Source organism: Oryza glaberrima, chromosome 4 (genome assembly GCF_000147395.1).
Source record: "Oryza glaberrima chromosome 4, OglaRS2, whole genome shotgun sequence".
Taxonomy (NCBI): domain Eukaryota; kingdom Viridiplantae; phylum Streptophyta; class Magnoliopsida; order Poales; family Poaceae; genus Oryza; species Oryza glaberrima.
Genome location: NC_068329.1, coordinates 29,057,187 through 29,083,059, shown reverse-complemented (window position 1 = coordinate 29,083,059; position 25,873 = coordinate 29,057,187). Strand labels below are relative to the sequence as shown.

General features: G+C 44.6%; 4 protein-coding genes across 4 annotated transcripts; 2 read left to right on the top strand and 2 right to left on the bottom strand.

The window, feature by feature from the left end:
- The first annotated feature begins 144 nt into the window (after window positions 1-144).
- On the top strand, window positions 145-3,803 carry LOC127772222 (uncharacterized vacuolar membrane protein YML018C). The gene is made up of 8 exons (XM_052298231.1): window positions 145-439; window positions 1,213-1,608; window positions 1,729-1,946; window positions 2,261-2,331; window positions 2,400-2,501; window positions 2,859-2,976; window positions 3,055-3,190; window positions 3,424-3,803. The coding sequence occupies exons 1-8, from the start codon at window positions 353-355 to the stop codon at window positions 3,484-3,486; spliced, it is 1,191 nt and encodes a 396-aa protein (XP_052154191.1). The 5' UTR covers window positions 145-352; the 3' UTR covers window positions 3,487-3,803.
- A 13-nt stretch (window positions 3,804-3,816) lies between these two features.
- On the bottom strand, window positions 3,817-4,674 carry LOC127772223 (uncharacterized). Its single transcript, XM_052298232.1, has one exon. It carries the CDS (start codon window positions 4,668-4,670, stop codon window positions 3,924-3,926), a length of 747 nt encoding a protein of 248 aa, XP_052154192.1. The 5' UTR covers window positions 4,671-4,674; the 3' UTR covers window positions 3,817-3,923.
- Window positions 4,675-7,141: 2,467 nt separating this feature from the next.
- LOC127769925 (VQ motif-containing protein 11) lies at window positions 7,142-8,324 on the top strand. Its single transcript, XM_052295587.1, has one exon. It carries the CDS (start codon window positions 7,478-7,480, stop codon window positions 8,084-8,086), a length of 609 nt encoding a protein of 202 aa, XP_052151547.1. The 5' UTR covers window positions 7,142-7,477; the 3' UTR covers window positions 8,087-8,324.
- A 3,730-nt stretch (window positions 8,325-12,054) lies between these two features.
- LOC127771874 (protein REDUCED CHLOROPLAST COVERAGE 3-like) lies at window positions 12,055-25,213 on the bottom strand. Its single transcript, XM_052297819.1, has 23 exons — window positions 24,963-25,213; window positions 24,258-24,319; window positions 23,871-23,963; window positions 23,503-23,575; window positions 20,385-20,690; window positions 20,241-20,299; window positions 19,997-20,128; window positions 19,821-19,862; window positions 19,184-19,717; window positions 18,897-19,087; window positions 18,239-18,728; window positions 17,931-17,993; window positions 17,463-17,564; window positions 17,053-17,373; window positions 16,882-16,974; window positions 16,683-16,784; window positions 16,446-16,550; window positions 16,202-16,335; window positions 15,656-15,839; window positions 14,911-15,042; window positions 14,709-14,821; window positions 14,559-14,640; window positions 12,055-13,940 (listed from the first exon to the last, which is right to left on the bottom strand). Exons 1-23 carry the CDS (start codon window positions 25,045-25,047, stop codon window positions 12,276-12,278), a joined length of 5,163 nt encoding a protein of 1,720 aa, XP_052153779.1. The 5' UTR covers window positions 25,048-25,213; the 3' UTR covers window positions 12,055-12,275.
- Between the last annotated feature and the right edge of the window lie 660 nt (window positions 25,214-25,873).

Genomic DNA, 25,873 nt, shown 5'->3' with positions numbered 1-25,873 from the left:
AAAATTAGAAACTTCCACCGGTAGGTCACGCCCGCTTTACCCCACCCACCTCGCCTCGTCCCCCTCCTCCTCGCCTCGCATCCCCTCTCTCTTTTCGTGAGCAGGGAAGAGCATCCCCTCTCTCTTTTCGTGAGCAGGGAAGGGGGGGGGGGGGGGGGACGGGCGGGCGGGCGATGAGGCGAGGAGGGGCGCCGCGGAGCTCACCCACCGAGAGCCGCGCCGCAAGCATGCTGCCTCTCGGTGAGGAGGGGTGCTAGCCCCGCCGCTGCCCGCGCGGTTAAATTGCTCGCCGCGCCCCGCACCCGCACTCACTCCACCACCAGGCCGGGCAAGAGGAGAGGGTTGGATTGATATGGGTTCCAATCTCAAGTACCGTGCTGGCCTCGTCCTCATCGTCGCCGTGGTGCTCATATGGGTCACCTCCGCGGAGGTCACGCAGGTGACAAGATTTCTTCGGGTTTTCCTTTTATCTTTTGTGATTATTTGTTTGCTGGGTTCTTAGATCTTGGCCGGGGATGCATGCTTGGTTGACAGCAGATTAATTTTATTATTTAATCAGGAATCTTGGAACATTCTTCTTCGCTGATTTGTTTAATCTGTTCATGCATTCTTTCCAGTAATTAAAAATTGTTCAGGCAACGTTAGAATCTGACTTGAGTTATAGATTCTTCAATTCTTTTGTCTTACGAGCTTTGATGTCTTTTGCAACCAGTTACTTTTTTCCATATGTCAAATTGTGTGCTCATGGAATTTCTCTAGAGAATTGATGTACATGCTCCATTGATTATTCTCCTGTCTTTCCTCGTGTGGCTGGTGTCAAACCCTAATTTGCTTGAGGTGGTTGTGACAATTCGCATCATCAATACCTGGTTAATTGGAGGTGGTTATGACATCCTTGCTCACCTGTAATGCGTGATTAAATATTATATGGGAAAGTATTATTCTAGTTTTTTTGCAAATCAAGATGTTTTTCCCTTTTATTATCGAAAAAGATGTTCCCCCTACCCGTGTTCAATTTTTAAAATACTATTCTGAAGAAAACAAGATATTGGTTTGGTACTTGCATTTAACTCTCAAGAACATGTCAGTTATAGTAGCCCACCGTTAAGACGTATGATTTATGTCTTAAAACATAATATGTTTTTGTTTCTTATAGTTTTGATAAATTTGATGTTATGCGATGAATATAATTTTATTTCATTATGTGTGCAGGGGATATTCACTAAATACAAGCAACCCTTTGCAATTACTTACCTGGGGGCCTCCCTTATGATCATCTATATACCTCTTTCATTTTTAAAGGATTTTATATGTAATTTGTTGAGAAGGTCTTCTTCAAGTAGTAGAGTTTCAAAAGTTACCAACAAATCTTCTTTCGGTGGTTGTGCTCCTCTGAAGAATGGTGAATTCCAGAAGATGTTGGAAATGGAATCTCAAAAAACTATAGTCATAAACTATACTGATGTGGATATTCCTGTAATAGAAGAGACAAAACCTCTTATATGTGGAATCACTGAATTCGATGACGTTTTGAAGGAGCAAGAACTTTCCACTAAGGAGATTGCAATGTATGGGTTGTATCTTTGTCCCATATGGTTTGTGACGGAGGTAATTTCCTAATATTTACCTGTTCATTAAAATTCATAGGGATCATTTGATTTCAACCATACAAGCAGTAGTTTGATTGCTAAATGTTACTCATTCTTCTCTTCTGTTTAATGGATGCAGTACTTGTCAAATGCGGCACTTGCAAGAACTAGTGTTGCTAGTACTACTGTACTATCTTCAACGTCAGGACTCTTCACTCTTTTCATTGGTGTGCTACTTGGCCAAGATTCTATAAATGCTGCAAAAGTTATTGCTGTTTTTATTAGCATGGCTGGTGTGGTAATGACAACCATGGGGCAGACTTGGGCATCAGATGAATCAGAAATCAGCAATTCTGGGTTAGTGCGTTTTACCCTTAAATAAACATCACAGTTCTGCACTGATGCCTCAGGACATATAAAATTGTTTGTGATTAATTTACTATGCTCATAAAGCCCTTGCATTTGCTTGCTTGTAGTAGATTGGTTGCTGCAACTGAATTGCTTTTCATATAAATATAAGTGCATAAAAAAACATAAAAGCGCTATTTATTCCATTTTTAAGATGGCCTTGTAACTGAAGATCATGTTGAAGATGATTTTGTAACTTTGAGACAGCACTCACTTTGTTGGCCACAAGTTCTGCAGCTAATCTGTAAACTTTATGAATGCAGTGCCACTCAGAGAACTCTTCTAGGTGACATGTTTGGTCTTCTGTCAGCTATGTCATATGGTTTATTCACTGGTTAGTTCTTTGCTTCCTTTAGTTGATCTGTCTTGATTCAACTGCTAATTGCTTCAACATTATTTTAGTGCTTCTAAAAAAGTTTGCTGGAGAGGAAGGAGAAAAGGTTGATGTCCAAAAACTGTTTGGCTACCTCGGACTTTTCAGTCTTGTTCTTCTCTGGTGGCTTGGTAAGATTTTCCTTGTTAACTATAAAAATTGATTCAATGAAAAGTCTAAAAGACTAATTAGCATTCAATTTTTAATTAGTATTTGGTACATAAAATGGAATCGCAAAGGATGTCATGTATGGGCATCTCATGTACTGCTAGAGAATCTGTCTCTATTGTTCGTAGTCTGAAATTCTCTTTCTTCAGCACCACGCATGCCAATAATTCTTTTTGTTCAGGTATTCTAGTCTACTGCGTAGAACACAAACCTTTGTGACCATGTTCTTTTGTAGTTTGGTTCAAGCACATATATCATTCATGTATTCCATGATTGGTTCTTTGATCCAGATATGCTAAATTTCTCTCTTTTATTTTCAGTCTGGCCATTGACCGCATTAGGCATTGAACCAAAGTTTACAATACCCCACTCAGCCAAAGTGGATGAAGTGGTGTTGGCAAATGGCCTTATTGGAAGTGTATTGTCAGACTACTTCTGGTACGCACTGACCAAGGATAACATTTTTATTATATTGTTGCCTAGTTGTGCTATTTTTGACATGGAGCTTCTGGTCAGGGCTCTTTCTGTTGTTTGGACTACTCCTTTGGTGGCCACCTTGGGCATGTCACTCACAATTCCACTAGCAATGGTGGCTGATATGATCATTCATGGTCGTCGTTATTCAGCGGTCTATATCTTTGGTTCTGTCCAGGTAACTGATGTCCTCAGCTTAGGATTGTATTTTTTTTAAGTTATGTAAATGCTGTTATTAACCATTTTACAATTAGGTGAAAGTAAATCAAAATTTTCTGTTCTTATAATAATATAGCCATTCTTTATAACTATGAAAATCTGACTGATTAGTTCTTTGATACTTTATTTGTTCTTAGATCAATCCTGCTTGAACTAGTCATTTGCTTTACCCTGCTTACTTGTGCTTTGCAGGTATTTTCTGGGTTTGTCATTGCAAATCTTGCGGATCGCTTTTCACGTTTTCTAGGGCTCTAGTGTCACGAAATCAACCAGGTTTTATTAGAGTGTACATCTGTAAGTGTGGATCGTTAGACAAATACCCTTGTTTCATAAGATTGCGAAAATGTTACTGTAGTTTTTTTTTTCTCTTGGCCCTTTACACACAGGAATGGAAAATTTTTGTGGCGGTGAAATAGAAAAGAGTGACTTGAAGAAACTTTATGCTGTAGCAACCCTTGCAACTGTAAATTCTTTTGCTATAAAATCCTTCTCAATGTATACTACTGTAGCTTCCTACAGTAGACTTGCATATATTAATTGCTATGTCTTTGTCCCCTTGACTCATTGTGGAACATTTACAAGTCCTGCAACCGAGAAGAAAGTACGTACAAAATGGCCTTTTGGAAAATAAAAGGTCAAAGGTGATTCTGGTGCCGTTACAAGCTTGGCTTTACATAGTTACAGAGTGAAAGTCAACACCCGGCTGTAGTTATCGGCGTTGGATTGGAGACGATGGACGGCGAAGTTGTCCGGCGAAAAAGACGATAGACGGCGAAGTCGGCGGCCTGCTCGGGGTCGCGCAGCAGCGGCCTAGTGACCCTGTCTACCTCGACCACCTCGAAGCCTTGCTCTCGCAGCACGTCGATACAATCCTGCACGCCGTCGCGCGCCTCGCTCGCCGCCCACCCCACCGTGCCGCCGCCATCGCTGTCGCTGTCGCCGTCTCGCCATAGCCCATGCAGCGTGTCCGCCATCGCCGGCATGTCGTCCGGGTCGTAGAACACGTCGGACATGAGCACCACGTCCACCTGGACCTCGGGCTCGAGGTGCCCACCCCACCGGAGCTCACGCACGTCCGCCTGCTCGGCGGTGAGCCCGTTGGCGTCGGCGTTGGCCCTGAGGCCGGGGAGGAGCGGGCGCACGTCGGTGAGCACGCAGCGCGCGGCGCCGAGGCAGGCGACGGCGGCGATGCCCGGGAGGCCCGTGCCGGCGCCGAGCTCGAGGACGGTGGCGCCACGGAGGTGGTGGTGGTGGATGCAGGACGCGAGGTGGGAGGCGAGGACGAGGGAGGAGTCCCAGAGCCATGAGCCGGTGAGCGCGTGCCCCGTGGCCGGGTCGTGCGTGCCGTCGCGCTCAGCCACGGCCAGCGTGCGCCCGGCCACGGCTACGTGCAGCGCGGCGTCCATAATCTCGGTGGCTACCACCTCCATCATCTCCATGGCATTCTAACCTTCATATGCTTCTTCTAATCTTAATTAGATGGGGCTCGTTGTACTACTAATAATAATTGTATGCTGAAGAAGTCTTGCTTTACAACTTGATGATTCGATGTGCAACCGAACGAATTTATTCCTTGTTTTTGTGTTAGTGGCTCCTGCCGAATCAGTACACCATTGGGCAGTTGGGGGCTTGGGGCAGGTACGGTGGACGCCGCCTCGCCTGGTCCGCTGGTTTTCCATAGAAGCTTCTCATGTCTGAGCGGCTGAGCAGCTGATCAGCCCCTCGACGGCTCGACCCACAGGATAAACCAACTGCTGCTAGGAATGCTCGGATACCCAAGAAGAAAACCTGAAATCGCTTGTGAAACAAGGTCACACCAAGGCAAAACATACGCGCGTACTCGTGCCGCTCCCCACAAGAAACGAAGCCGACCACGTCGCGGCCTTGCGCCCAAGTCGTACGTGCAGTGCAGCCATCCGGTATCCATCCGCCGCGCGCTCGCTTGCCTTCTCTTCTCACCGGGCCGCGCGCGCGCGCGCATGAGCTTGGTTTCCAAGGTGGTGCACGATTGCACGTACGCCGCCGGTGTGCGTGCGGTTTCGAGTGTCGACGCCGCGAGGGCCACACGCCGCACGCACATCACCGCGCGGCCGCTGCGGATGGCAAACGCGACGGCGACGATGGGTAGGCGGCCCACCGAAACCACCGGCCTTTTTGCACGGCCTTGGCCGCAGCATCTCTGGTTGGGCCGAGGCCTGGGACTGCGAGTGGAGTACTTGTACTTTCATCTTCGCGGACAGTAGCCGCCAACAGGTAGTACTAGAGCCCACGACGGAGCGGCCCCGTTGCAAAGACCGGACGGGGCGGCGTGTCTCTCTCTGCGTGGATTCTCAGGCGTTGCCTACTTGCCTCCTGGGAGCACGTCCGTCGGGTAGGCACTGGAGCGTGTCGCCGACACTTTCGACACTACCCACATGCTTGCTTGCAGCTATACGCCTACTGTACAGTTCACCTGTATACGACTAGTGACTACTGCCACTGTGCCACATGCTGCTAAGGAACTGTCAAACGGAGCTATCCATTAGCCAATCCGCCATACACAACAACAAAAACACCAAAAGTCCACAACAGAGATGCATGCATACATGATATACCCATCTTAGAGCCTTAAATATTTGTCCCAAGAAAATTAACAGCCACTCATACATCCTAACTGAATGAATGAATGAACATGTGCAAATGACACCAACAGTATGCACGTAACCGGAGCCGCCGTGACGAACTGACGACCTAGCCAGTTGACCATGCATACCATCGACAATAATGAGCAACCTAACAACGAAGACATACACCGGCCGGCCGGAGACGATCCCATCCGACGACACTGAAGAACTGAAAGCACAACCTAAAGCTACGTACATGCAGAATGGTCGACAGACAGACAACTCGACACACACCCATCAAGCGGACAAACGCCTCTGGCCCCAGCCTCTGACATGCGGGCCCCACACGGCCACCCCCGTGAACACGGGGGGACGGCGACGTTACGTGACAACTGGGCCACACCGGCCCACGTACGGGGCCCCATTCGACGTGGACAACGTCGTCCCTGACGGGTCAGCTCCCATGCAATCACACCCACGGAACACCAGACACGCACACCCCGGCGACGGCGACGACAGCCGCCGCCGCGTGTGGCCGCACGGCGCGTCCGGCGTTCGACGCGGCGCAGATGATCCGAACCCCAAGCAAGCAAAACACCTTCTTGTTTCCCCCACGCAAGCGTCTGATCCGCCCCGGATCTTCTGCAAACGCGTCGGCCGGCGGCCACACGTATCAACATCGTTTGCCTGCTCTGAGCGATTAATTAGCAGTACGTATACTTGTAATTACTACTGCTCGATTACTCTTAATGGTGAGTGAGTTTGATGGCTACGTATGTGTGCTATCGCACACGCCATGTACACCAGTATTGTACGCTTAACGCGTTAATTACTCGCTGATTGACACTAACATGACATAATAAATATATATGCTGATATCAAGGTATATATTAATGCATCTTGACGTTTACTAATTTATTTCCTTCTGCAAGGCGATATGCAATTGTACAGTACCCCTGCTGATGATCTGAGCACATCATTTAAGCTAAGCAACCAATTAAGTGATCGACCAACCAATCTGTACACATTGTCACTGTACTGCAGTACTGACGACGTCCCAGCTGCTTAAAAACCTGAAGAGCTAATTTCTGAAGTAGTCTGAACCCTGAAGAGATGGAAAGAAGGGACACCGTAGCAACCCGTCGGCCGTATCGTGTGTTCATAAGTATATACCTGCAATTCACCTGAATACCTGATGGACCAGTGGACGATCGATCAGGGAGAAAAGATGCTTCATGGCTTTGCATTGCATGTACCGTACGTAGCTGGGCCAGATAGATATAGATGGATGGATGTGAATGGATGTGTGTACATGTTGCTAGTTGAGTTTGTGAGTAGTCGACGTCGACCATAGCAGCATGCATGTACGTGAGTATGTATGCAAACACTGTTAGCTAGCAGTGATAGATGGATGCGATCGATAAAGAGATGCAAAGGTTTTGAAGCTTTAATGCCACCCTTTCTGTCCCTTAAAAAGCTTACCTCGCTCGCCCATTCTACTTCCATTCTCTTCACACCATCACATGTAGTGCGTGTACTCCTAGAGCTTAGCTAGAGCTAGCTTCCTCTCGTTGATAGCTTGATACATCTCTCTCGATTCGTAGAGAGTTTGGTTGGTTGATAGCTAGCTCGACGGCGCGGCCATGGCGGCGGCGTCTCATGCGCCGAGGTCGGTGGTGGTGAGCTCGTCGTCGCCTGCGGCGGCGATTGCCACGGCCGGCTGCGTGGTGGACACGAACACGACGTTCGTGCAGGCCGACCCGGCGACGTTCCGGGCGCTCGTGCAGAAGCTGACGGGCGCGCCGGGGAGCGGCGGCAGCAAGCCGGCGCCGGCGGCGCCGGTGATGAGGAGGCCGAAGCTGCAGGAGAGGCGGCGCGCGGCGCCGGCGAGGCTGGAGCTCGCGCGGCCGCAGCCGCTGTACTACAGCCACCACCACCACAGGCTGATGCACTCGCCGGTGTCGCCCATGGACTACGCCTACGTGATGGCCTCCTCCTCCTCGTCGTCGTCGTCCTCGCTGCCGTCGTCGTCGTCCTCGCTGTCGCCGTCGCCGCCGGCGTCGTCGTCGTCGTGCGGGGTGGTGGTGATAACCAAGGAGGAGGAGGAGAGGGAGGAGAAGGCCATCGCCTCCAAGGGGTTCTACCTGCACTCGTCGCCGAGGAGCGGCGGCGCCGGCGACGGCGAGAGGCCCAAGCTGCTGCCGCTGTTCCCCGTCCACTCCCCCAGGAGCTCCTCCTTTGCCAGATCTTAATTTATTAATTAATCAGCCTTAATTATCTTGTTAATCCCGGCGATGCCATGCTTAATTAATCCTTTGTAGCACCAAGCTATCTATCTGTATTAATCAATTAGATGATCAATATATCAATCCATGCAACATCCATTGCTGGTTATGATTAGGTCTTGATCAGTTAATCAACTCTCTGCATATCTCTACATTAATTAATTTCAATTCAATCAAAAGTAGTAGTACAAGCTACTCCTGTGAACCTGTCTAGGTTTCCATGGAAGCTTCAAAACATGCATGTTGCGAATCATAGCCAGAACGAAGAGGTTCTTCAATTCATGAACAGCAGTTAATGCTTTCTTCTCTGCACGATCTTGTCATGTAATGAGCTAGTCAACTCGCGAGAGCTACACAAGTTGGGTACTTTTCACATGCCCATCTTTTAAAAAGAAAGAAAATAGTTATTCAGATCATGCTGTTCAAATCAAGCAGTTTCAGCGTAAGTTTCGAGCATATCAAACGTACCCAGGCGATCTTGCGATCATGTTTGGTCACAAAAAGTTGGATGGGAATCGGATGCCAACGTCAAGTTTATATTCTCCTCTCAGCGACAGCAACGTGTATGTGCTACACACGTAACGTACCTTGCGGTCACTAGCGTGTGGGGACCCATGAAATTGTCAAGGAACACATATAAAACATTCAAATAAAATTAAAATATGTGAAAAAAAAACGCAAAGATATTTAGTCACGGGTGCCACGCCGCTGCTCTGCAGATGAACAATAAACGGTTTCGGATGCGTGATGCATTGATTAGGGTTTTGTGTGACAAAAAACAGAGAATACTTTTACCATGTTGAAGTGTATATTTAAGGATAATGGCTTGTTTAATTCTCAACTTTTTCTTCAAATTTCTAACTTTTTCATCACATCAAAACTTTCCTACACACACAAACTTCTAACTTTTCCGTCACGTCATTCCAATTTCAATTAAACTTTCAATTTTAGCATGAACTAAATACACCCAATGATTACTAGTTGGCCTAAAATCCATTGTAGTCTATACTGCTATACCAACATATCATTGAGTTAGTTGCATTTTAGGTATCCTTTCGAGGGAGGAATTTCAAAAGAATTAAACCAAATATATATGAAAATATTGTACTGAGTGTTCCAAATTAAAAAAGCCACAAACTAGTCACCGGTCCATCCAGGTTAACCAATCACACCTGTCAAACTTCTGATTTAAGAGTGCTCGCTTATTTGTCAGCATATATACAGTTCTCTCTTGGTTTATACCTTCCTACTACCATATCTAATATGTTTGATGGTTGGCTCTTGGGGGTAGACAAGAAGAAGGGTAAACTCATACTTGTAGGAGCTTTTGCCATATGTTGGGCTCTGTGGTTGACTAGGAATGATATGGTTTTTTACAAATCACCATCTATCTCATATATGCAGGTAATTTTCAGGGCAACATATTGGCTCCGATTTTGGGCACCACTGCAAATGTGTGAAGATGATCGAGAGCTTATGAAGGTTGCATGTCGTAGGCTTGAGACAACGGTCATGCAACTCCTTGCAAACTATGGATGGAGATTCACAAATAGACTTGAATAAATGTGCTCTCCTTATTTTAGTTTGATCTTTTATTTTGTTGGGTGTGTTTAATTCATTTGAACTACATTCAGTGTTTGGGTGTTACTTTTGTAATAATTGGCTGTAACTCTGATGAGCAAAGGCCGGGATGTTTTATTCCATTATCTAAAAAAATATTTTTCTTCGCCGGGCTTGGTTAGTATATATACACGTACTCCCTCCTAGAAAGACTTTATTTCTAACTCTCAGACTTTATTGAAAAGAAATCATTTCTACATTACCTACTCTTGATTTATAAATTAAAAAAATTACTCCTTTAATATCTCGGAATGACTATATATACAACTGCACCTATCCGACCTACATACGACTTTACATAATACTAGGTTTTAACTTGTTTTGACTGGGTCCACATAAATGCTTATGAACTATGTGATGATTGGTTCGGCGATTCAGTCGGATGTATAACACTACTATTAATATCTCTTACGACCTACCATTATCACTAATTCTTCAACTAATAGCTAAAATTGAGTGATATATTGCGGGATGGAGGGGATGCTGATACATGTAGAATCGAACACAAGTAACCAAGCCTACAATAGAGGGGGTGAATGGTAGGGAAAACCAAAAACCCAAAAAAGTTACCCTCAAATTGATGGAGATCTTGACGTTGTCCTGTCGCCACCGATCCAACTGCCGTAGCCTGTCCAGTCATACCGCCGCGCTGCCTTCGGTTAGACCGTCGTACTCCCACCGGTTAGACCGCCGCCTTGCTATCGATCAATCCATTGGGATCCAGAAAACACGTATCGACGAAACTTATATCAACTTTATTGCATCAATATGTGTTTACAAAGTGCACCTAAAGCACTCCTCTCTCAACTCACGAACTAGGATTGAAACCCTAACTTTTCTCTCTCAAAAGTCGATGTGTAATAGGAGCATCCAAGAGTTAAAAATTAACGGTTAATTACTTACTAACACAAAAGCTGGAAGTTATACTTTCCATTATTCAGGAAAAACACATACAATCAGGAGACCAGTTTGAATGAATAAGCTGATCCGTATCTGATCTCGCACGTAAGCAGGCGTAAGTCCGAGCCCACGCGTGCACACGTACACACACCGGCGGGGCCGCCATGGGAGGCAAGCGAAGCAGAGCCCAAAGCTAGCTCTGATGTGCATGCACAACCTGCAATAAATACCACATTTCTTGTCACACTTTTGATGGATCAATCAGTACAGAGACCCGGCCGGCTTCAGGACAGGAGTGTGTATATGTATCTCTCTCGTTGCTTGCGTTGCGTCGTCGTCCCAACCGGAATCCCGTGACTTAGCTATAGCTATAGTAGATGAAATTAACTACACAGCTCCGAAATGCTAGCTACAACTATTAATTAGGAGTTCAGACTTCAGACACACGTTCATGCTGCACCATGCCATGCCAATGCCATGCCGTCCTCTGATCCTCTTCTGAATCTGACTCCAACGCCATAAATAAAAAGTCTTTGCAAGCTGTAGTGCAGGCTTGCAGCTGGTATAGCTAGCATGGCACAGCAATACAGCATCATGCGTAGCATAGCAAGGGGCAGCATGCAGGGGGGTATCTCTGATTCTGCTGCATCCACGATGCAGAAATTCAGAGGTGGATGAAGCGAGCAAGACGGGAGGATATGAATGCGTCGCATGCTGCATAATGTGCCATGCATGGCACGGCATGGGCCGTGGTACGCAAGGGAAGCAGGAGGAGAGTAATAATGTAATGGGGTTATGGACTAATGGCTGAGCTAGCTATTGGCCAGGAGGTGAATGGATGCATATGCTGCTGCTGCCATCTAGCTGCCGAGTTGACCTCGTAACGAGAGTTAAAGAGAATGAGAGTATGGTAGTGGTACAGGTGCAATTGCTACAGCTTACTAACTGTAAACCAATTCACGTCTGGTCTGCTGCTGACTCTGCTCCGTCTCTGCTCCGTGGCAGCTAAATTAACTGTGAAAAAGCATCCAAAGACCACACCACACTGAGCTGATCATAGTTTAAGCAGAGAAAGTCAATATAGAAAATGACTCGAGTCAGCTTTGAGTTTACTCCTAGTACTAGTAATTGCAGTCATCAAGTCCTTATGGCAGACAATTCGGCTAGTGCACATCATAAAGAATAGCGGCTACTCCCTAAATCTAAAAAATATAGCCACTTATAATATTTAAAATTTATCTCAAAATATTGCAGCTTCAATTTTTTCTCATTTAATTTCATATACTTTCCTAAAATCCGGGTCTACTTTAAAAATCACTATATTTTGAAACGGATAGAGTAATAAAAAGGAGCTCTACACTGAAACATCTGCTGCTATATCCTATATGATTCTGTCACAGATATATAACTACACATGACACAAATATATTTTATTCAGCGCTGATGCGGCTGCTACCCCAAAATTACAAAATTTATTACACAAAAGACATTGCGGAAAGCTTTGTACAGTTTCACTACATGCTCTCGATCATCTGGATAGGGTAAGACTTTTGCTACCAAGCGTCTAAGCTAAGTAATTAAGCGATACCTTTCTTCCAAAATATGGCGACTCCCAAAAAGAGATCTACCGGGACCTTTAGCTGACAGAAGTGCAAATTGACTGCTGGGAATAGAGACCATGTATGGGATGCACAAAGTGCTGCTTGCTTCTTCTACGTTTTGAAACTACTGTAAATCCTTCTGTATCCTTCTCACTCTTAGGTACCACGGTGGCCTTCTGCTGTTTGTCAAGCTCTTTGCGACCTGACGGACTCTTGTTTATGTTGTTGCTGCTCTGTGCATTACCAGATTCGTCTGGTCCACTTGGTTTTCTGTCCGATTCAGCTCCAGTGGAACCTAAGCTATCATGTACTGACTTGACGATGAAACTGAACAAAATCTGCCTTGCCAGCTCTGTTTTGCATGAGTTTCTCAAGGCATCTTTCGCTCTGTTTTCCTTTCCTTTGCATGGGCTGGTGCTCTCACCTTGAATTGCTTGTTCTGCTGCAGGCATACCAGCCTTTACTTCATCTGATGTCTGTGGTGCCAACAGCTGATCTGCTGAATCAGTTACAGAAACATCTGCACTAGGCTCTCTGTTAGCCACATCAGGTTGTTGCGAAGTTTTTCCAGGCACAAACTCGGCAGCATGAGGATTCATGGTTGGGGGGGAGTTGCTACCCCTCAGAATGGTGCTCTGGCTGTGTGCGTAACCCTGTTTTCTTTGGAAGGTATGCCCAGTACGGTAGTACAATGTGGACCGAGGACCACGGGGTACCCTAGTATCAATGGCGTGAGGGAGAATCTCCATTGGTTGACTTGGTATTGGCTGAAGAACGACGCTAGCATCATATATTGCCACTGTACTGTAAGGGTGCGACATCGATAAGAGTGATCCAGGATTGAATGGAGGCGCTGAAGCTGAAAGCTTGCTTCCACCTTTTTTCTTAGATTCAGTTGGGCTTTCATCACTGTTGCTGTCCGGAGCTTTTTCATCATTGCCGATTTCCTCTGGTTCACTTGAAAGAACCTCTTTGCTGCTGTCATGACTTGGCTTTTCCTTTTCTTCATCTTCATCTGTTAACTTCTTATCTTCCTCCTCAGATGACACTATTAGATCAGTATTTTGTGCATTATCCTTCTCCTTTGCTTCCTTCTGCTCCAAAATCGGTTTCAAGACTGTGCCAGGGGGTGACACTGCTACATCTTTGTATGATACCAACTTGGAAGCTATAGTAGCAGGTCTGTTAATTCCTGAAAGCTTTATGCCTCGTTCTGGTTTAGATATAGCATTGAAAACCTTATCTTCAATATTGCTGGAATTCCCATTCACCTTGTCAGTTTTTAGAAAGCTGCCAAAGGAGAGCTGGCTAGAAGAGTTTATAACATCTTCTTTATCTCCTTTCATGTGTTGTTGTACACCAGCCCTATAAGCAGAACCTGTGCGGCCATCTTCCAAGCGATCAACCATTAATTTAGTGAGAGCGGGCCTTCTGCGACTGCTTTTCTTCCGTACATTTGCAGATCGTCCACGCAAATTAGCTGCTTGCCACCCTTCATCAGAATATTCTTCAGGTGATAAAGGATCAACTTGCTTCAGCTCATCATGGATAGCATAATTTTCTTCTGATATTGCTGGAGGGTGTGCCTTCGATTTTACTTGTTGAAACTCCTCTTTGTTTGCTTCACGAGGAGATCCTATGTCGTGCTCAAAGCTCTCCTTTTCTTCAACTAATTCACCTTGATGGGCTCTGATATTATTCTGCATTTAATACTATACAAGGTGAAAAGGAAAGCAAAGGGTAGTAAGGGTAAAATAAAAGCTTGCATAATGTTTAGGCAACAATTGAAACCATGACATCAATGGACTTCCAAAATATGTATATTGTGATTCCCAATTCATGAAGCATATTAGAAAACAAAGGATTAAATATCCATATGTAAAGGGAGTTAAATTCCCAACTAAGAAGAAATTGTGTTGTCAATTCATTGCTAAGTTAATGGGTTGAACTGGAATCATCTGGATAAATGCCTGGTATCAATGGACTAGCTGTGGATGCGGGAATATCTTTTCAATTCTCATAGTTCATGCTCCAACAATGACTGGTGGGGATAACTGTCATGGTTATTATGTCAGTGATGATGGTTCATAACCTTTTACTAGTTTCATGAACTGGATAGGATTGCTGATTTGCTGCCAGCATATGTTCATCAGTTCATATACCAGCCATCCTATATGGAAGTTATTGTGCCAATCCTATTCTCATCTAGACTTTTCATGAATACTGATGGAATTGTCTCCACTGTCCAGTGTGCACTTATCTCTTCTGACTACATTTTAACAACAATAATTTTGAAAAAGTAGGCATGTTATAATCACCTTTGCACGCCTGCCCTTTCTTTGTGTATCCCTCTCTTTTCTTTCCTGATCCGGGCTTATGTAGTCAAGTAGATCTGATACACTGGAAAGATAAATGTTTCAATCCAGATCATCACAGTTTGCGACTGATAATGCACAGTGTATTCATACCTAAGATGTCCTTTGCTTGCAATAGATGAGTCAGGTTTTGGGATGCCCCTTCGGGCGGCCTCTTGTTGTTCTAATGCTTTTGACTCAAAATACTCAAGCCATGCAGCAGCATCCTGCAGCAGGAAAATTATTATGTCTAATAGTCCAAGAGAACATAGCAGTATTTGGACTCGTCATTGCATATTTTGAAGGGAAAAAAAACCTGAGTTCGAAGGTCATCTTGTCCTAGTTTCTCCTGAAGTATCTGTAAGGTGGTCTGTTCATGCTGAACACTCAAGGAGTATGCATCCATCATTGAGAGGGCTATGGCTATGGCATGATAGCTCGCAGCAGTCTGTTGTTCAAAGAAATGCATGAAAATTCATGTTAACTGAATCACGGGATCATATGCATAACAAATACGCCATTGAAGTTGTCCGTAGTTACATGCATTATGTCAAACGGATTGAAATATACAGAAAAGACTGTTTCTGTGGGTCTAGACATCAAAATAAACCTTACCTTAAAAGATACAAGTCTTGGTGGCGCGGGTACTACTGAAACAAGATGCTAGTTTTGAAATTGGATATGCAATAAACAAGTTGGATAGGAAATTGAAAGAAACTTAAACAATTGCTCATGGCCTTTGAGGGACAGCAATGGAGAATATCTAGGGATATTAGAGCTAAATCAAAAAGTTTGCTTCAGACATAGATACTTATGGGACATTTCTACTGTATCAGAGGTGTATATGTCTAATATCCTTAATAAGACAAGTATGCCGCCAATGCCAGTACTTCTGCAGAAATATTGGTGCAAGAGATAGTACGCATGGAATTGATCTTACAAGACTGTACTTTAATGCACATCAATCAAGTCCAACAAAAAAAACAATTAGATTATTGTTTCCAGGAAAACAGATAAAGCTGTGAAAGCACGGTAAGAGAAAAATATGTAGTTTTGTTTACCTGAATGTGATCAGCTCCTAGCAGTCTCTTGTTGCACTTCAGTGCTTCATGCAAGTACCTGAGAGCGACATGAACATTTCCCATACCTTCTTCCATCATAGCCACATTTATGTATGTGGCAGCTGAATTTGGATGTGAAAGCCCACAAGAAAATTGGAGTAGATATAGTGCACGGTTGACATACCTTTAAGAGAAAGATACCATTAGCGATACAAAAAACAAAAGGCAAAAAAAGAAAGATGGAAGATGAGTTTTGACAATATTGTCAAGCAAATATGTGCCTTCAGCAAGTTTCCGTGCAAACCACAAGTAACAATCATGGACAATAATGCAAAACAATGCACAGTTCAAGTCTACAAATTAATACAGCCATAGTGCCGTACAAATGCAGTAGTATCCATTCTACAGGCAATATATTTAATGCATGTAATGGCTAGAAATGAACCAGCGTAACGACATTGTGCATGATAGTAATACCAGCTACAAGCCAAGTCATGAAACTAGCTTTTGTGTTTCCACAACAAAACACCTAATAGCAGCACTTACTTTAGAGCCATTTCGATGTGCTGGAGACGGTAGTAGAAGACAGATAAATCCCCGTAACTCTTCATAGTTTCTGGGTGGTCAAGACCTAGCTCTCTTTCATTGATATCAAGTGCCTTCTGCTGATATATAGTTGCCTACAGAGAAAGAACAGAAGTCTAGTGAAAAATGCAGTTGCCAAACATTGTGCCAAAAACACATCACTATGCAGCAGATAGAATACAGCCCACCAAATTCATTGAAATACCTGATTAAAATCTCCAGTATGGTAAAGAACTACAGCAAGAAGACTGTACGCATTAGCAGTCAGCCGATGGTATGGACCACAAACTGCTACAATTTTGGACAACGCCTTCAAGAAAAGAAAAAAAAATAGTTAATGAAAGAATTTAGAATGGTAACTTCACCCAACCAAAGCAGGAAGAGAAATATTTTAGCATAGCTGTTAAACAACGTACAGAAAAAAGAACTGATTATTGCATACCTTTGTTCCGAAGTTGACGGCATCATCAAGTTTTCCTTTATCCAAAGCCATCTTTGATGATTCTAATAAGTTTCGACCATCAATAGAAGAGTACACCACATGCTGTAAGAAGCGCAAGGCCAAAGCAGATCAAATCAATATAATTATTAATTCAGGTGGTGGGGAAAGTACAGTGGTAAGTTTTCTGATAGTGTCCTACCTTGCATACAGGAATAATGTTAACTATGTCAGATTTGTCAAATGGATTTGGGCTATTCATATCATAATCTCTCGCAACCAACTCAAGTCCAACCTGAGAAATAAACATATTAATTATGCATGTTCAGAAACTGTACTCTATGAATGTTTTGGAACACACTTTGGATTGTACCTTACTGCAAAGACCTCTCAGAATGATAAATTTCCGCAAGTGTGCAAATTCATCTTTCAATTTCCAATTGTACCTTTTAGAAAGGAACCTCTCTACCCATCTAAATCTCAAATTATGTTCACTATGTGCATCTGTTTCAGTGTCACTTTCAAGTCTTGGGCATCCAAGTAAAATGTTTAAAGTCTCAGATATAGCTGCAGACATATTTTGCATGTCATCAACAGCTGCAATAACAGCTCGAACAATGTGCTTAAAGGACCTAATGACCATTTCATGGATGCAAATTGACTGGATATGTGGAAGCTTCTCCGCGAGCTCTACCTGTTTAATTTATATATATAAAAAAGGTTATTCTGGAAATTCCATCCAACCATAGAAGCAAAAGTAATTCAGAATAAATTTAAACTCACCACACGGCCTAAGGAGCACATATTAAGACCCCTTGTGTGCATGAAATCGGTCATGGTTCTTCCATCCACAGGAGAAAGTTCAAGGGAAGCAAAATCAGCCACCTGTCATTATTTTATTCCAAGAAAAAATTAACTATCTATTATGGGCATCAAATAATAATTAAGAAAGTTTAAGACAACATAAAAAAAACATTGTTTTTTTTCTTCTTTACACGCAAAAATTTTCAAGAACTGTAATTCTTTTGGACTTTGTGGTGCGAATTGTTAATGTGGATTGACTACTTCCTCAAAATTACAAATGAACTAACTGAACATTAGTACCATAACTAAACTACTTACTACAACAATAAACAATAAACAATACCAATGCCAGCAAAAAGTGACTACTTTGTTTTCAGAGAAGAGAGTGCTGATTAAAATGTTCGAGAATTTACATAAGGATCTCCAAATAAACAAGGCAAGGCTTACCAGCTTTGGAAGCGCAGTATCATCATAGAATTTATGGGCCATCATAGTGAGCTCTTCAAGGGACTAGTTCAAGAAATAACAAAGTTAAGTATTAAACAGCAAAATAACCAATATATTCCTGATTACTGGAAAAATACAATGCTGCGCTTCTGCTACTACATCATATTCAGCTTAACACAAGGCTTCTGGTGAAAATTTTAACAGATTAGAACTTTAATCCCAAGCAAAATAGCATGTATGAGCTTACCGGACATAAAACTAAATTGTTCAGACCATATTGATTGATGATCTGTATAGCTATAAATTACCTTTTGATGAAGTCCAGCTCCCAGATCCTTAAGGCGACAGAAATCATCCTCTGACATCAGCTTGCTAATATCAGTCTCCTTGGTGTTTTCAGATTCTTCCATGCCATTTATGACAGAGCAGTTACTGTCAGAGTCTTCCTTCTCAGACATAGCACCTTCAACATGGCATTCTTTCTTTTTAATTTTCTTTAGCTGTTCAAAGTGCTTACCAAGACCTTTGATAGTTGTCTCTTTTTCAACATGTCCTGCATTTTTCTTGTCCTCAGATGCCGGCGAATCCTTTTTCTGCAAGTTTTGCAGCCAGGATGACCCAAGTTCCCATCTGATGGTTCTAGGATTATTGGCAGGCATGTTCTCCAGCTTCATCAAGCTATCTTCAAGTATTTTGCGCACTAGTTTCCTTGCATGATTATCAACATGAGACTGCGGAGTAGGACACTGAGAACTAGCGATGTCTGAGTTGACAATTTTTGGCAGTGATATTCTTAGACTGAAACACACATATACAGAGAGAGAGAGAGAGAGAGAGAGAGAGAGAGTTGTGTTAATGGAACATTATTGTGTGCCAAATGTAAGAAAAACTAGTTACCAGTGAACATTATTTTCTCTACTGATGAGCAAGCATGTGAATAAGTTTACATGGGAACATATATCAAACCTGTTAATGTTCAAGGCATTAGAACCTCCATCTGGCAAATCATCTACATCAACATTCGAAATTCCATCGAGATGATCACAGATATCACTGGTTTGTTTGCCACCATTTCCGTCCTTTGTGCGCCCTGAAACCTTCACTGTTGCTGTATATCCACAATGTTTAACAATAACCACTCCGAGTGTTGAGGTGTCCTGAATGGTAATCATGTTGGTGGAAATCGGTAATTAATATTAAGGACAAAAAATAATTTGAAAAAAAAAAGAGATATGAAAGTAGTATGCCACCACCTTAACAACGACACTTTCATCAGAAGTTAAACCTTTCAGAAGATTTCTTTGTGATATATCCATAGAACCGGTTTGATAGAGTGCAACTCCATCAACTTTATCCTCCAGCTTTAAACTAGCATCAGCCTGATCCCTCTTTACAGTTATAAGCAAGTCACCAACACGTTCCTCGATTGCTAAAGAACCATCTGGGCCAGCTTGTTGACTAGTTGAGTTCCCAGACAGATCAATGAGTCTCTGTATTGTTGATGCAGCTCTAAAAATTGCTGTATCTACAAAGAGATTGTGTAAAAGAAAAGCCTTCCGGTCTCTGATCACCCTCCCTTCCTCAGTTTTGCATGGCATTCTAGCCAAAGTAGAAAATTCTTTTGCCCATCGTCTTCTGTCATACTTTCCATCTCGCCCATTGCCACCCCCGTTTCCACCCCAATTCTCATCCTCAACTGGTAATGCTGGGCACTTTGTAGCAGAATCCAAGTATATAGGAGGAATAAGCCATGTGTTTGCACGAAATCCGTATGGTAGATTCCCAAACTGGAGATGCAAAGAAGTATCCTTGTCAAATTCAGCATTTTACTTGACTAAATCTACGGTATAAGGGGGAAAAAAAAAAGGAAACAGCATTTACTATAACCACCTTGTTGTGATCCAGAAAAGCTTTCATCAGTGCATCATATGCCTGTGCAAAATGAATTAGAAGACATCACTGTCAGATAAGGTCGGCTGTATGGTTAGCCAAAAACAAACAGGAGCAGAAAGTAAATCGAGCAACGCGTTATACATTATACATGTTCAGGATTCATGGTTACTCACATTGGCAAATGCACTGCTGAGCTGTTGCAACAGATCCACCAAGGAGTGGCTCACGGTGTGCGGCTTCCCTGCCGAATAGAAGCCCTTGACGGAAGCAACGATGTGCAGGAGCTTCCCATTGCAAACTTTCACCTGGCCACACATCAACTCCCGTCAGTGAAGTGCGTAGTCATAGACTCATCGCGGAGTTGGCTACTGCAGATCAGACGAACTCTCTAGCGTTCTGAGAGACATCGCATCACACCTCGATTTCGAAGTAGTCGCCTTCCTGAGAAGCGCCATTGCTCTCCTTCCTCCTGATAACTGCACACCGCAACCACGCGTCAGTCAAACCCCTAGTTCCACGCCTCGCAAAAAGGGGGAAACGCGATGCAGCATTCGGCCTTACAGTGGACGGGCGGGGTGAGGTGGGCGAAGGAGAGGAAGTCGTAGAACTCGCCCAGCCTGGGCGGCGGACGGATGGCCGCCATGTCGTGCGCCTCCGATATCGGCGGCGCCTGGGCGGCGCCGGCGCCATGGGCGTCGGGGGAGGCGGCGAGCGCGGGCGGTGACGGCGGCGTCGCCGGGCGCGCGTGCTTGGACGACTTGTGCTTGGCGCCGTCGCGGGGCTTGTTCGCGAACGCGGTGGTGCAGGCGACGATGTCCAGCAGCCGCCGGACTTGCGCCGCCGCCGCCGCCTCCGTCGCGTACTCCTCTGCACAAAAAGGCCCATGGGCTCGATTAGCTCTACCAAAATTCAGGCCCAATTGGCCAAGTGCTGGGCTTCCCTTTATAAATGAACAGGCCCATCAATTCTGGAACAAATAAGCGAAGCAATTTCTTTTGTTTTTTTAGCGGCTGCTGCATCATATTGAACAAAAGTCGTCGAATCAAATCAAAATAGAATAACTCGAATTCAAATGTAAAAATAAAAAAAAATGGCTTAAGACTGATGTTCATCCACAGGAACGTGGCTGAAGTTTTGATACTCGTGTCATAGTAGTAAGTACTATCACCGCTATGTCGCTATTCTATCACGTTCCCAGCGGTGTCAACGAGTTAGAAACACATGGCCAACAACGTGATTTTGACTCATGGCATCGGTACGACCGGTAGCAGGTCTAGCACGTACTGTACTGACCAGTATGAGTCAGTGACCACCTAAACACCAATACTACAAACAAATGTACAATCACAATTCACAAACCCGTCGATTCGTCAGAAGAGTGGCGAGTAAAATAAGTTAGGCACTTGAGCTAACGCCCAACGCTGATTCCAAGAGGCGTCCTTTTGTCCCGTACCGGCGTTTAGGACAGGACAACAACCGGTGAGCCATTAGCTCAGACCTTGGAGCATACAACAACTACAAAATCGCATAATTCTGCAGTAATTAATTGTACACTAGTATAGCTTTCAGTTCTAAATACCATATGAGACAGACAGCAGGTGGAGCACTATGTTCAGTTAATTAACGAGCATGTATTTCCCAAAGCAGAACAAGAGGCTCTGACCCACAAGAGAAGTGCACAAGACGGACTTCGCCTAGGCAACTAATCAAGCGCTATCAACGAGTGAAAATGCCCTTCCAGTTTGTCCAAATGCCACTTTGCACTTGAATTTCAGGTTTTTTTTTTAAATGATGGACTACGGTAGCAGTAAAAGCAAGTGCATTTGACTACGAGCGCGTGTCAGACCAATCGGTCAGTCATCCCCTTCCTCGTACAGTCTTACGCACTAATCAATCGTTAAGTTCTATGCTCGTTTTCGTCGTCGACACAGACACATGGTCGCATGCCACGACCATCGCTGCCACACGTTTCGTTGAAAAAAAAACCATACGAAACATCACCAGCATCCGTCAGCGAACTCAGTTGGTGTTTGGATCAGGGACTTAACTTTAGTCCATATCTTTAGACATTAATTTAGAGTATTAAATATAGACTACTTACAAAACTAATTACATAAATGAAAGCTAATTCACGAGACAAATTTTTTAAGCCTAATTAATCTATAATTAGAGAATGTTTACTGTAGCATCACATAGGCTAATCATGGATTAATTAGGCTCAATAGATTCGTCTCGCGAATTAGTCCAAGATTATGGATATGTTTTATTAATAGTCTACATTTAACATTTATAATTAGTATCCAAACATCCGATGTGATAGGGACTTAAAAGTGTTTTAGTCCCATCTAAACAGGGCCTCAGCTTATTAGCCGGCGTGCGCGCGGGGGCGTCCAGGTTCGGTTCAACCGCCGCCTCCTTCCTCCCGGAAACTGGCAAAGCCGCCGTGAAACGTTCGCGCGGCGACGGCAAATGCGACATCGGCAGCGAAAGAGACGGGACATGTGTGTGTGTGTGGAAAAAACACCTTAGCCGCCCCGCCCCAACCAACCGCGGAGAGGCAGATCGCGCGACGACGTCACGGCCACGATCTATATCTCCCATCGGCTACAGATGCGGCACTGAAACCGGCTACCATTTGCTGCTAGTATCTGAGGATAACGGTAGAGACCCGAGATGTAAATCACATTTTTTTTGGTCTAAACAATTTTATGCTAAGTGTCTGAAACAGGATGCGCTGCTTCTAATGTCTGAAACTGGAGGCACTATGCAAAGCTGCTGCTGCTGCTGCCTGCCTGCACGTCTCGCTGTCTAAGTGGCAAGAATTATGAAGTATAATGAACTAGATTGTACTCTGTGCTCCTATCTAACTCACTGGTGTGCCAGTATTGGGGCGTGATGGAGGCGCATGACTGCATTTACAAGGAGTCGTGGGAGGTTGCACCTTAGCATGCGAATCTAGTGATCTAGTCATATGTGTGTGTTTTTTTCTTCTGAAGTTTATTCAGCCGAAAGGCCGGCGCGGTCCATGCTCTTCGATTCAATGCTGTGCGTCGACAAACAAGGCTGCATCTATGTGCATTGTGCCGTCCCAATTTGAATAGATTATGATTTTTGAAGTTAGGTTTGATATGATCTACCGGTGAGTCAACATTAACAAAAACCACTAGCTTCACCATCGGACAACGGCAAACGCATGTTCAGACTTTAGAGCTTATGAGAAACACTTAGGGGTCTTCCAGCTAGCTCCACAAGATGTTGGACTAGACGACCTAGATTCGAAGCCTCACCCCTTCTGATTATTTGATATTAGGTTCTTTCCTAATATTCGCGTCAGACTTTAGAGCTTTCAGTGGAAAAATCCGGACCGTTGGTTGATTAATCATTGATGGCAGACTGTTGGACACTTGGACTGTAGCATAACACTGTCATGCTAACAGATTGTGCCACACAGTACACCACAAGCTCAAGCTTAATTTTGTCCTCTCGTCAGGTTGCTTAGTCTACTTAAGCATCCAACTAATTATGTGTCCTAATGCCAGCTACCCCACCTCGATCATGTTATGTGAAGCATTCCATGTTGCCAAGCGAAAAAAAAAAAGAAAGGAGAAAGAAACAAAACGAGCAAGGAAGAACAAGTGAAGAGCAGCTAGCGTGCGGATTCTTTCACCATGGACCGTACCTTCCACGATGGTGAGAGAGCATGGTTTCAGCGACACGATTTCCACGCCGTCCTCCAGCCGCTGCCCTCGCGTCTGCGTCATACATCACACGCTTCACAAATTCAGACTTCACCGAACACAGCTTATACAGAATTAGTTACAGAATTAACAGCATTGCAGCACACAGACATTAAAAGTTACTGTCCTCAAATTAATCCCGGGTGAATTCCAGAAGAGTAGCAAAGAAGTGGCAGATAATTAAGTAGTAATTAACACTTTGACTTAAGAGTGGAATGATAGATGCTAGTACTAGCACTGCAATTGAATTATCAGTAGATACTGCAAGCACTGCAATTGATTGAATTAGCAGACAAGAAGCAAGCATTACCACGTGCGAGAGCGAGTAGTTTGTCAGGTGGCACGTCTCCACATTCGAGCCCAGCAGCTTCCTCACGTCCAGAACACGGTCCGTAGATATCCCCTGAACACACACAGAACAAAAACAAGATTAATCTTTTCACTCAGGTTCACTGTTCCATTTCAAAGGCTCAATTTCCCGGACTCATTGTGAGCATGCAGTGTGTGGAGTAAGTAATAACTGGCTTTGCAGCTCATTGCAAATAGCTGCAGACATTTCAGTTATCAGAATTAGGCCCCCTTTTCCCAAAGATACCAGTTTCTGTTCACTTTTGCTTGTCCTGTCCATTGTCCTTTCAGGTATTTTGCGTGTTCATGTGTGCAGCAAGTACCAGCCAGCTAATGCAGCCACACATACCTTGAGTGTAACCTGGGATTCATAGGGAGTGACAACCGTGACGTCTATGGCACTCGGCACAACTGCAAAAACAAGAAGAACCCAGCATCATACCAACAGCTGCAGAAAAAAACCTTAAAAACGGAGACGGTGACATCATGTCGAGGTGAAAGTGAAAACAGAGTATTCATCTAGAGCTCGCAGAACGCATGACTCAACCGCACGACGGTGTGCGTTACACCAAGGAAAGAATCGGGCCATGTTGCTTGGAAGCGAACGAAAAGGATTAATGGAACAAGAGAAGGTGCAAAAAAAAAGAAAAAGACAAAAGACTAGTAGTAATAATCATGAGCACAGAACACGAAGCTAAACACCAAGAAAAAAGCGCTTAAACAGCAATATAATCACCAAAATCAGGAGTACGAATAGGCAAGAAAAAAGGAAGAGAAACAAAAGCAAAAGAAGAAGGAATAAAGAAAAGATTACCGCTACTAATAGCAGAGAGACCATCGTCTTTTTTTCACCCTTTACCCATGCAAAAGAACCCAAGCTAGAACAGCAAACACACACAGATTACAGCAGCAGCAGCAGCAGCGAATTCAATGTTCGCAAGAACAAAGCTCCTCACACGGCAACAGCAACACAGCTTCATGCCATGAAGTGAACTCTATGCCTTTGCAGAGCACAAGCGGTTTCGAGCTTCCAGCAACATGTACTACACAATACCTTTCTCTTCCTTCTTCCTCTTGTCGCCTTTGCCGCCGCCGCCGCCGCCCCTGCCCTTGCCACGGCCGGCGCCCTTGGGGGCCATTGCGCCTGAAGCTCCAAACCCAACAGCCACAAATGGAGCGTCGGCCCGGAGCCCTGAGGGGTTTAAGCAGCAGCAGCAGCAGTAGGAGAAGGAGGAGGAGGAGACGGACGCCTCGACGACGGCTTCGCTCGTTGGAAAGTGAAGCGCGAGGTTGGGGTTGGGGAGAAGAGGGAGAGGATATAGGATGTGCGGCGTGCGAGGGCGCTCATCTGAAACCCACGGATTTTCGTGCGATCCCGGCCTCTCGTTCTCCTGCCTCACCACCGATAGCGTCCGCCGCACGGGGCCCCACGTTTCGTGTCGCGGACAGGTGGGGTCCAAACCAACACGCTACGTATCACGCTTTCCGGTGTCCTGCACGGCTCAATCAACGGCTCAGCTTACTCCACCCCAAGTACAGTAAGAAAACTCTGGCTTGGTAATGACTAATGACAACAAAAGAAAAGCTGTGTGATACAGGCTGCTGCACAGGTTGCATTGCAGTAGCGGCTACCATTCGACGGTCACGAGAGAGCGGAGCACGGCGACAAGCGCGGCTGTGGGGTACGTGACGCGAGGGCTCACCTCTCTCTCTCTCTCTCTCTCTCTCTCTGTCTCCTGCAGCGGCAGGAGAGGAGGGAAGGCCAGATGGCTCACGGCTAAGCCAGGGCCGGAGCTGTTCGATTCACCGGCCGATCCGAGGCGCCTAGCTCTGACGCTTCTGGCCACTATTCTCTCCTTCTGTTTGTCAGTGCGTCTAGCAACAAAATGTAACAATATAAAACCAGAGTTTAACGCAGTATAGCACTACGAATCTACATTAAAAAATATTGATAATATAGTGCTA

Excerpts from the sequence above, each read along its gene's own strand:
- LOC127772222 (XM_052298231.1), top strand. The coding sequence starts at position 353 with ATGGGTTCCAATCTCAAGTACCGTGCTGGCCTCGTCCTCATCGTCGCC. Across the intron at positions 1,609-1,728 it reads CCATATGGTTTGTGACGGAG|TACTTGTCAAATGCGGCACT; the intron begins GTAATTTCCTAA and ends TAATGGATGCAG. Across the intron at positions 2,977-3,054 it reads GTATTGTCAGACTACTTCTG|GGCTCTTTCTGTTGTTTGGA; the intron begins GTACGCACTGAC and ends GCTTCTGGTCAG.
- LOC127772223 (XM_052298232.1), bottom strand. The coding sequence starts at position 4,670 with ATGGAGATGATGGAGGTGGTAGCCACCGAGATTATGGACGCCGCGCTG.
- LOC127769925 (XM_052295587.1), top strand. The coding sequence starts at position 7,478 with ATGGCGGCGGCGTCTCATGCGCCGAGGTCGGTGGTGGTGAGCTCGTCG.
- LOC127771874 (XM_052297819.1), bottom strand. The coding sequence starts at position 25,047 with ATGGCCCCCAAGGGCGCCGGCCGTGGCAAGGGCAGGGGCGGCGGCGGC. Across the intron at positions 23,964-24,257 it reads AATCCCAGGTTACACTCAAG|GGGATATCTACGGACCGTGT; the intron begins GTATGTGTGGCT and ends GTGTGTGTTCAG. Across the intron at positions 20,300-20,384 it reads CCTCACCCCGCCCGTCCACT|TTATCAGGAGGAAGGAGAGC; the intron begins GTAAGGCCGAAT and ends TGCGGTGTGCAG.